Source organism: Stomoxys calcitrans, chromosome 4 (assembly GCF_963082655.1).
Source record: "Stomoxys calcitrans chromosome 4, idStoCalc2.1, whole genome shotgun sequence".
In the NCBI taxonomy this organism is placed as follows: Eukaryota; Metazoa; Arthropoda; class Insecta; order Diptera; family Muscidae; genus Stomoxys; species Stomoxys calcitrans.
The window spans coordinates 30654810-30666481 of record NC_081555.1 but is presented as its reverse complement, the minus strand read 5'-3'; the positions used below and the strand labels follow the sequence as shown (position 1 = coordinate 30666481).

The 11672-nt window shown below is 43.4% G+C and overlaps 1 protein-coding gene and 1 pseudogene across 1 annotated transcript; both read right to left on the bottom strand.

Moving 5' to 3' along the window:
• Window positions 1–370: 370 nt before the first annotated feature.
• LOC131996890 (uncharacterized) lies at window positions 371–751 on the bottom strand. The gene has a single exon (XM_059367074.1). The coding sequence runs from the start codon at window positions 749–751 to the stop codon at window positions 371–373; it is 381 nt and encodes a 126-aa protein (XP_059223057.1).
• Window positions 752–884: 133 nt separating this feature from the next.
• LOC131996889 (ceramide glucosyltransferase-B-like) lies at window positions 885–10314 on the bottom strand (annotated as a pseudogene).
• Between the last annotated feature and the right edge of the window lie 1358 nt (window positions 10315–11672).

Sequence of the window (11672 nt, the reverse complement as noted above, 5' to 3'; positions counted from 1 at the left end):
TCTTGTCTTTATTGAAGTTAAATATGGAATGAATATGACAATAAGTTTACAGAAAGCAAATGTATGTAGTTTTATAAATAATTTGTTGGTGTACAGTAATAATTACAACATGCCTCCTCAACATAATTGATTTTATAACTACAATCATTTCAAACGTTTTAAAAAATTAAATTCGTAACTATTGAAATTAATGCCAATATTGTTTGAACAAAAATAATGTTTAGGCTTTGGCACAGGTTTCGTGAAAAAATCGGCCACCATTTTGTCTGTTGATAAATATTGTAGTTCAACAAGTCCTCGTTCAACAATATCCTTTATGAAATGGTATTTATAATGAATGTGTTTGGTTCTTGAATGATGAGCTCCAAACTTAGCCATTTGTTGTGCACTTTGAGAAGATCGGTTCTTCTTTTGAAAATCCTAGTTCTTCAAGGATATAGTTTAAATATGATGCTTCTTTTGCGGATTCTGTTAGAGCAATATACTCTGCTTCAGCACTAGAAGTCGCAACAACTTTTTGTTTTTTAGATTCCCAGGATACTACACTATTTGCCAACACAAAACAAAATCCAGATTGAGATTTTCGATTATTCACGTCTTGAGCCCAACTGGCATCACAAAATCCGATAATAGGTTTTGAGGTCTTTTTGTACGTTATAACTGCGTTGCTTGTGGTACTGAGATATTTTAGTACTTGAAAAGCAGCGTTTAAATGTTGCTTCCGTGGATTTTTGGAAAATTGTGATAACATGCTAACAGCACACGCTATATCTGGCCTACTGTGGAGGTATATGTAAAGCAAATGTCCAATCAATTCCTGATATGATTTCTCGTCCACTTTTTCTGCCTCTTTTTCAAAAATGGGTTCGCTCTCCAGTTTAATGTTAGCAGCCATTGGTATTCGTACCGCAGTTTTGCATGGCAGGCTGATTACTTATGCGCATCTTCCACCCCTGGTCTGTGATGGCTTTGGCTATGAAAAAATCCTCTGCCAAGTAACAGCCAAACGTCTTGAGACCTCCGAGTTTATCAATCACCGCCTTCCGTAGCAAGCACGACATCCCCGTATGGCAATTGATGCCGAGGAAGTCGGCTGATAAGTATATTCTCGATTGCACCGTGCCAAAGAAGACTTTCTCGAATGTGGCTGCAAAGCCCTCGCGATCACAGGTAAACGGCATTTGATGCACCAATGCATATTTATCACCCATATGATACACCATATCCAATAAAGTGTCGTTTTTTAATTTTTATACCACTGTCCGATATCAGCACAAACTCGTACTTTGCCACCTCATAGACTGGGTTCATATTATTGATTTTGGGGTTGACGCCAACATTTGAACCGCCCAAAAATAATCGTGCATCCACTTGCGGGTACTTTGCTATCAAACCCTCCACACATCGTTATATTAGTTTCACCGATGGTCCCTCGGCTAAAATTTAATTTTTGGGATAAATTTCGGCACAAATTCTGCACGTCTATCCTTTCTAGACCAGAAAAGGAAGTTGAAACTACGTAGGATATAGACATAGTGGTCAAGCGGATCGCGAAGGCCCTGAAGGACTCGCTTGTGTCAGTTTGGCCTAATGCCAAACCAGGGGTCAAACAGCGACCGCCTTGGTGGACCCCAGAGCTGGTTGGTCTAAGGAAGGACTGCAGAAAATTTTTCAACCGAGCAAAAGCCACAAGAGCACCACACGATTGGGACATCTATAAGGCTAAGCTAAGAGAATATATAAGCGAGCTGAGAAAGGCTCAGAGCAAATCCTGGGTAAAATACTGTAGCTCCTTGGAGGATACATCAGACTCCTCTAGGCTAAGGAAGATTCTGTCTTCGAAAACTATTACGGTGGGGTATATTCAGAAGTCAGAGAATGTATGGACAGAGAATGTCTAGTTCGGAAACACTAGAACTATTCGTTAATATACATTTCCCGGGAAATTCTCCAACGGACAACGTGGCGCAAGAAGAAGTCACTGATATGCATTCGTCGGAGGCCATTAGGGAAATTGTGTCCGAGCCGAATATCCTTTGGGCGTTATGAAGTTTGGACTTCTTTGAGTCGTCAGGCCCTGATGAGGTATCACCGGTTGAAATACAAGCTGTGTCTGATAGACTGGTTTCTTGGTTTAGGGAGATATACTCTGCTTATATTAGCATGTCATATATACCTTTGGGATGGAGGGACACAAAGGTATTCATTTCGAAAGCAGGTAAACCCTACCACACGAAAGCGAAAGATTTTTGTCCTATTATTCTGTCATCCTTTATGCTGAAGACTCTTGATCTATGGAGATCGCCTGTCGCGGCAGCAGCATGCATATAGTTAAGGTAAATCTACTGAAATAGCTCTTCAGTACCTTGTCGGCCACATAGAGGGTTCTCTCGCTGTCAAGGAATATGCAATGGTAGCATTTCTTGACATTGAAGGTGCTGTCAATGATGTAAAACCGACATCAACCATGAAGTAGTTAGAGTTTCTAGGCATCAACTCTGCCGTAAGAAAGTTTACTAATAACTTACTTACTAAAAGATGCATTACGGCAGGCTTGGGATCTGTGTATCTAAAAAGATGGGTAAGCAGAGGAACACCTCATGGAAATGTACTGTCTCCTCAACTTTGGAATATAGCCATTGACAATATATTATTGTCTCTGGTGTATGGCGTACGCTGATGCTATTAGGGGAAGTTTCTCAGCACTCTAAGAGATATACTTCAGGAAGCTCTACGTGCAACAGCAGAGTGGGCTACCGAAAGTGGTCTCGGTATAAATCCGTGCAAAACAGAAGTAGTTCTTTTCGGCAGGAGTTACAAGTTGTCTACAGTGGAACCTGTCTCCTTGGGTTGAGAGAATGTTCCATTTACAGAAAGCGCAAAATACCTGGGTGTTTTGCTGGACTGGAAATTGAACTACAATTCCAACATTTTGGAAAGAGCAAGAAAGGCCATACTTGCCCTATACACCTGCAAGAGAGCCATTGGCAAAAGTTGGGGTTTAGACTGCGCGTTGGGTATATACTGCAGTGGTCAGACCTATATTGCTAAATAGTGTTATGGTCTGGTGGACGGCGCTTCAAAAGTCCACCTACTGCCCAGTACTTAACCGGATCCAAAGGATGGCTTGTTTGTACATCACACACGCGCTGAGGACGACACCATCTGATGCACTGAATTTTGTGCTACAACTTATGCCTCTGGACATTGTGGCTACCAAAATTGCAGCGACCACTGCCGTGTAGATGAGGGAGCTTTCTCTTTGGTCATGTGGCGGCTATGCACACTGTGTTATCCTTGACACAATAACCGATGTTACAGGCACTGTGAATTAAACCCTACCTGAGCCGCTTTTCAAAAAAGAAATATCCCAGGGATTTGTGTAAAGCGGAAGAGCTTGCGAGACTAGGAACTACGTTATACATTCCAGGGATACTGGAACCTGTGGGTATGCCTTTAACGACATGTAAGCTAAGTTTTTAGGACCAGGTATATATGAGGCATCTATTCCCAATTACGGTGCGATGTGAATCTTATTTAAGGCGGACGTACTGAGTGGTCTAATCGAAATTTCAGAGAATTCTTGTATTAAATGCGCATGGGTCCAAGACCCTAAATCGAGAGATCGATCTATATGGCAGCTATAGCCAAGTATAGTCCGATCTTAATCATACTCAGTACATATGTCGTGAAGCCTGACATAGCTAAATGTGCCAAATTGAAGTAAAATCTGATAAAAAAAAGTGACTTTTATGATTCAAAGATCATAAATCTTGAGATCGGTCTATATAGCAGCTGTATCCAAATATGATCCCATGTGGAGCATAATCAATACGGAAGTCGGAGAGCCTAACGAAAGTCACTGATTCAAGTTTCAGCAAAATTAGGAAACGCATATTTTATGGGCCAAAAACCCTAAGCCAAGTTGGATAATAAATTTGCTTTTTTTTGGGTCAAAAATAAATCAAGAGATCGGTTGGTAAGGCAGCTATATCCAGATATCGACCGATCTGGATCATATTCGGCACGAAAACGAGGGATACGGAACACAACTCATTGTTCCAAATTTCTGTAAAATCAGAAAATAAAAGCCCATCTTCCAACTTTACTTGTCTATGGTATTATCTGCGCAAAGATTGAGTTCCATATCGTCCTTTTTGAGTACTGTAGCGTGATTGCCGTAGAAAGACGGACAGACATGGCTAGATCGTCTTAGAATTTTACGACGATCAAGAATGTATACGCTTTGTGGGGTTGGAAATTGATATTTCTTTACATTTTTTCAAACGGAATGAACAAAATTAGAATACTCTCAATACGGAGGTCACCGTAGTGCAGAGGTTAGCATGTCCGCCTATGACGCTGAACGCCTGGGTTCGAATCCTGGCGAGACCATCAGAAAAAATTTTCAGCGGTGGTTTTTCTCCTCCTAATGCTTGCAACAATTGTGAGATACTATGCCATGTGTTGCGGACAAACTGGATCCCGAGAAAATATCGTGCTGGTACAGAGAAATGAATAGTTTAAATTTCGTCGAGAATCATTGGGGCATCTCACCAGAGAAGATTAACAGGCCTCAAGGCCTTAGAATCTTTAAAGCGGATATATTAGTGAAGATATAACCACTGCTGAAAGCTTTTTCTGATGTTTTCTTCAGGTTTCGAACCCAGACGTTCAGCGTCATAGGCGGACATGCCATTCTCTGTTGCTCTCCTTTTCTATAACTATGGAAAAAACTTAACAAAAAATTTTATTATTGATGTCACATCCTTCAGACCTTTTTATTTTCCGATTCTTACTCAAAGTAGGGTGCAAAAACATCAGCAAAGCTTAAATGAAAAACAGCACTTGAACCCTTTTTTACCCACACATACATCCATATACACCAACACATACTCACACTTATTTTATTACCATGCAGTCCAAATAAAACAAATCAACGAATCATTGAAGTATCTCTCTTTCGCATTCTCTATTCCCCAATTGCAACAAAATCGAATCAAATCGAAACCAAACGAAACCCAATCGAATGAAATGACATGATATACTCAATTTCCAAATGCCTGAATTCAAATGTAAAGAGCGCTATTACACCTTGGAGGCTTGCTTCCTTTTCCCCTTTTTGTTGTTGTAAACCATAATCGAAACCCTTTGGCCTCTGCCACAAACCACAAATGGCAAGAATAAAAAATCCATTTCTGGCATGCAAAAAAAAAAAAGGCGTCAAATTGACTGCTTAAAAACACCAAATCAGCACAAAATTTACATTTCAATAAACCTTAATCGAAGTGCCGCCAATTGTTGCATGGCAGTAGGGTTGTAAACCAGGCCCCTTTTATGGAGAAAATATCAGGCAATTTATGGTTGCTTAGTATATTGAGGGCCAATTTTAATGTAAACTCACTTGTTTATTCTCCCTTCCTTTGAGGGAGGGGGGAAAACAACATTTATTGGCACATCATAAACATTGGGTAACATGGATCTCAATTTTTTAAATGTAATTTAAGGATATTGTGGCGATTATTGTTTAAGTCATTTATGTTTACGCCAATTGCCTTCGACTAAGAAACATATTTCCATATAATGGCCTTTAACAAATAACGTGTAAATTGTGGAAATCGAAGTGTTGATAAGAAAATTTTATAGACATGTTACAACATTAAAGTATGAATAAAAAATGCGTGACCCCTTATCATTGGAACATCGTCAAAAAGTGGTTATAAGCTAAAAAATTGTTCAAAATCCACTGAAAATCTCAATTTTTATAATGGTTTAATGGACTTGAGTTACATTTGAAGATATATTTCTATTCGAGAAACCGGCAATTGGTCGTGACTTTTTCCAAAAATTCGTCAAAAGCCATTTTTTCCCCAGAAAATCCATGAAAAATCCAATTTTTTACCAGATATAAACGCATTTAAGCGGGCCGAAAGTTTAGTTTAATGGACACGCGCCTGACAAAAGTATTTATCAGTAGTAAAACTCGGAGACTCTTAGTCAATTGTATTTTCCTAGAAAGAGACGAAATAAGAGAGAATGAAAACGACAGCAGAGATAGGGTACTTTGACAATAGCCAATAGCACATGCTCACAAACACGAAAGAGAGAGAGAGCGAGAGAGAGATGGAAAGGAAATGCCGGCGCATACGGCACAGAATAGACTTAGTTTCGTCTCAAATAGACTTAGTTTCGTCTCACCAACCACCTCAGGCCCTTTCAAAGTGACAAGAGGTTCAAAAGTCTGTGTTCAGCTCTCCAACTCTTCCTTATCTCTACAGTAAAAAGCTCTTGCTCGCAGAGATAAAAGAGGGAGGGAGAGAGAGAGAACGAGAGAAACGAAATACCGTCGCATACGGCACAGAAATAGTACAGGCAAATAGACTTACTTTCGTCTCACCAACCACCTCAGGCCTTTACAGAAGTCCAAAATGACAAGGGGTTTAAATGTCTGTGTTCAGCCTTCTCCTTAACAAGTTGGGCCATTGACACAGCTAGTGCTCAACTGTCTCCAACTCTTCCTCATCCCCCCAGTGGAAAGCTTGTGCTCACAAAGATGAAAGAGAGAGAGAGAGAGAACGAGAGAAACGAGACGCCTGCGCTCACGACACATAAATAGTAGAGCCAAATCGACTTAGTTCCGTCTCACCAATCTCCCCAAGCACTTACAGCAGTTCAAAATGGCAAGGGGGTAAAACGTCTCCAAATCCTCCTTATCCCCACATATCCTACCGAAGTCTTTTTCTACTCCAGCCCATTGGGATGCCAGCGGCCTGACATCTCAGAAGCTGGTCAGGACTCCCACTAACAATCCATGCTTTTCTCGTTCAAAGGGACTTCGCCAATCTGCAGGCCACAGCGCCAGCCCATGCCAAGTCTGCGCGTTGACCCTAGTAGGCATTCACCATCCCAAACCGCCAGCACAGGAGGGATTCGCAGAATCCATTCGCAATCCAAAGCCTGGTAAGTGCATCAGCCACTTTGTTCACCGCCACGCCTCCCAAACGACCGAAACGCTCCTTACAGCTCTCGACAAGCCTCAACCTTACATGACTCGCCTCCAGGGCCCTCAGCGCAACTTGATTGTCTGCATAGTATATTGTAACAGTCTGGCAGAGCCGGCACTCTCGGTCCAGGATCTTATTTAAGGTTCTGAAGATCGCAAAAACCTCAGCCTGAAAGATAATGCACCCGTCCAGTAACTCCTACTAACTCAACAAAAACTACTACCTCTTTTACCCATGGATACAATGTAGACGGGCCGTAGGCTCGTAGTGGGACCTGAATCCGAGGACAGTCCACTGGCTCTATAGAAGCGTCCAACCTTACTTAGTAGTTTGGTGGACTGCTATGGAGAAAAAGTGCAACATTAGGACCATACAACAAGTTTAAAGAACATGTTGTCTTGGCATAGGCGGAGCGATGAGGACCACGCCCACCAGGGCACTGGAGACTATTGTATATATCCGACCCATTGACATACAGATAAAATGTGAGGCAGCCTCAATCCGTTCTCACATCGCCTTAAGTCTCATAGCCGCAGTTATGAGACTTAAGGCGATGGGGGAACGGATTGATGATGGCAGCAGCTCATACCATCGCGGTATAATCGAGGCGACGGTAGGAGACCTGAAGGGAGAGGAGGAGGTTTTCGATCGGATACCTGAGACGACACTTGAGGTCGAGCGGCACAGTTTGGACTAACGGAACCCTTGTATTGCCGTCCGGAAGATCATGTTACACGGATGGATAAAAGCTAGGGGACAAAGTGGGTCCTGGGAGTCGACATTGAGAACCTAGGGACTGTGATCTGTTTTAGACTGCCTGACCATAATAAAGGTCCTGCAGGCGGAGATCCGGGCGATCACGGAATGCGTGGGGTGGTGTAGTACAAACGCGAGGACGTCGAGTGTGAAAACCTTTACAGACAGTAAAATTGCCATAAGGGCAATAACAACCAGAACGATAAGGTCTCGGACAGTCTTGGAGTGTAAGAAGGAGATTAATGCCATAACGCAGTAAGGGGGAATTAAAGGGCAGATGATTTGGCAGTGAAGGTAAGAGAACGCTGTCAATGAACTTGGTTAACTCGAAGCCTCTCGGGTTTATGCAGTCTGATTTAAGGGCGTGGGCGACAAACGTGGCATGTAACACTGCGAAAATCCTATGCAGTGATCAGAATGGTGAGGGGAAGAGCCTATTACTGAAAGGTAATAGGAAGGGGTCCAGTATAGCTTTTGGTATCATAAGGGGACACATAGGACTACGAGCTCACTTATGCAAAATCAGTGCGGGAGTGATGGCTTGTGTAGGACATGTGGAGAATATGATGACACGTTGGAGCATTTCCTATGTCATTGCCTGGCATTCGCGGCTATCAGACACCGGTACTTAGGTGAGGACACGATACCAGACACGATCCTACTTAGGGATGTGGTATGGAAAACATAAAATTTTCTTTTTCGAGTTTATTTTAAAGAGCGCACAACAAGCCTTTTACTGCCTTAGGTGTATGTCTATAGTGGCATGAGGCAGATTAGTATCTGCACCCTATTTTCAATCTAACCTTACATACCCCCATCCAGCTTGGACCCATGTGTAGAAACAAATGGAACTGAGAAGGGCGGATGCCTACAGCCCTACAGCTCCCTCTGCACCAAGACAACCTCCAGGTTGCCATCGAATATGCGACGAATTCGTTCAACGCCAGCAGCCTTCCGAATCCTGGCTAGAAAATCAGAAAAAAATTTCAGCGGTGGTTATCCCTCCGCTGACGACATTTGTGAAACACTGTACCATTTGGTTTGGTACAGTATCTCACAAAGAGGAGTCACGCTGCGGAACGTCGTTTGGATTCGGCTTTAAAAAGATCGCCCCTTATCAATGAGCTTCAAACTTGAATCGAACAGCATTCATTGATATGTGAGAAGTTTGCCCCTGTTCATTAATGGAATATTCATGGGTCAAATATTCTAGACGTCGTTACAATTTGGACACCTGGGGACAGTTTTGGACGTTTCCTTCGCAAAAAACCATGGTTTATTTATGAACATTTGTGGTTGATGTGATTCACTGGTATGAAAGAATGGAGCCAGTTTGACAACGCCGTACTTATTTGTTCTGTGCGTGTAGCAGCCACTTACCGAAAACGGATGATAATTCGTTGCCCGTTAAGAATTGCGTCAAAAAGTGGTCAGCAAATAAAAATTTGCAATAAAGTCCACCATCCGATCAAATTTCCAAAATTTTCCTATCAAATGCTAAAATGCTTCTAACTCCGATTTTATGTCTTTAATCGATTAAGGGGTGTTAATTCGTAAAACTAAAATCAAATTTCTTTTATTCCAAGCTTAATATACTTTTTTTTTTAATTCGAGCGCACCCTAACTCAAACTAACTTAACACAAAATGCTAGTAACTCATTTTTAAAACGTTTAATCGAAATTGGATGATAGTTCGTGGCCAACAAAACGTAATTTAGACATAAATCGATTTATTTTTAACCCAAACTTAAAATGCTTGTAACTCCTTTATAACAAATACAAATTTTGCCACTAAAGAACAGGGGCAAACTTCTCACATATCAATGAGTGCAGTCCGATTCAAGTTTTAAGCTCAATGATATGGGGCCTCCTTTTTAAAGCCGAGTCCGACACCACTTTGGAGAAAAGTTTTTACATGCCAGCATTAGGAGGGGAAAACCACCGCTGAAATTGTTTTTTGATGATCTCGCCTGGATTCGAACCCAGGCATGCAACGTCATAGATGGACATGCTAACCTCTCGAAAGAGATGTCGCACTACGGCACGCCGTTCGGACTCGGCTATAACAAGGAGGTCACTTATCATTGAGCTTAAAACTTGAATCGGACTGTACTCATTGATATGTGAGAAGTTTGCCCCAGTTCCTTAGTGGAATGTTCGTGGGCAAAATTTGCATTTTGCATTGGCGAACTTCCACTTGAACATTTCTTTTTGCAAGTAAAATAAACTTCATAGCCAATTGCTGATCATGAGATTCCAGCCCTTAATCTGTGGTAGTTTGCCATGCATATTCGATGACAGCATCTACAGTGTCTGCATATCCTGCTAGAAATGTTGCATTGGCCATTCCAGATAAACGGCACCAGTAAGACCAGTGCACAGCTATTGTTGCTATGTTTGCTCGTTTCTGTGAACTGCAACAGAGGCAAAATCCAGTGAACACATGACTCGGGTGGCGAGTCATGTATTCACTGGATAGAATCGACCTACGCCGTTAGTGAACCACGTCTCCGAGACAAACGTAGCCAGCATCCCGCCTTTGTTCTTCAGACATGAGTGACGCTGAGCCCGCGAATACACCACGTGCCATCTGTCCACAACCACCACCACGTGATTTAGTGCCGGATCCACGCCGTGAGTGATCCACGTCTCCGAGACAACTTTCCTCGCTTTTGTCCTTCAGACATAAGTGACGCTAAGCCCGGGAATACACCCACGTCCCATCTGTGATTTAGTGCCGCATCCACATCTTTTAGACCAATGTAGCCAGCACCTCGTCTTTTTCCTTCCGACATAAGAGCCGCTGAGCCCGCGAATAGACCCAAGTGCCATCTGCCCACGACCATCACCTCGTGATTTAGTGCCGCATCCACGCCGTGAGTGAACCACGTCTCCGAAACCCACGTAGCCAGCACCTCGCTTTTGTCCTTCAGACATAGGTGACGCTAAGCCCGCGAATACACCACGTGCCATATGTCCACAACCATCACCACGTGATTTAGTGCCGCATCCACGCCGTTAGTGAACCGAGACCAACGTAGCCAGCACCTCGCCCTTGTCCTTCAGACATAAGTGACGCTGAGCCCGCGAATACACCCACGTGCCATCTGTCCACGACCATCACCAAGTGATTTAGTGCCGCATCCACATCTTCTAGACCAATGTAGCCAGCACCTCGTCTTCATCCTTCCGACATAAGAGCCGCTGAGCCCGCGAACACACCCACGTCCCATCTGTCCACGACCATCACCTCGTGATTTAGTGCCGCATCCACGTCTTCTAGACCAATGTAGCTAGCACCTCGTCTTTATCCTTCCGACATAAGTGACGCTGAGCCCGCGAACGCACCCATGACACTTATCTACGACTGCTACCCCGTGACTGAGTGATGCATCCGCGCCGTATGTGAATCACGCCTCTGAGGTGCACATAGCCAGTACTCCGCCTTAGTCTTACGGACGTAAGAGCCGCTGAGTCCGCGAACGTGCACTTGCGCCTCCTGATTGACACCTCACACACGCGTGCTGCCCTCCGATCTCCGATTACGAGGGTTGCCTTTTATATTTCGGGATTGGACAATCCTTGTGTTGCAATCTGCCACGTCTTCTAGACCAATGTAGCTAGCACCTCGTCTTTATCCTTCCGACATAAGTGACGCTGAGCTGTGGATCATGGTGAGTGAGTAAGTCACGTCACCATGATCCACAAAGCTAGCACCTCGCCTTTGTCCTAGCGACATAGCAGCCGCTGAGCCCGCAAACGCACCCATGACACTTGTCTACGACTGCTACCCCGTGACTGAGTGATGCATCCGCGCCGTGGATGAATCACGCCTCTGAGGTGGCCATAGCCAGTACTTCGCCTTAGTCTTACGGACGCAAGAGCCGCTGAGTCCGTGAACGTGCACTTGCG

Excerpts from the sequence above, each read along its gene's own strand:
- LOC131996890 (XM_059367074.1), bottom strand. The coding sequence starts at position 751 with ATGTTATCACAATTTTCCAAAAATCCACGGAAGCAACATTTAAACGCT.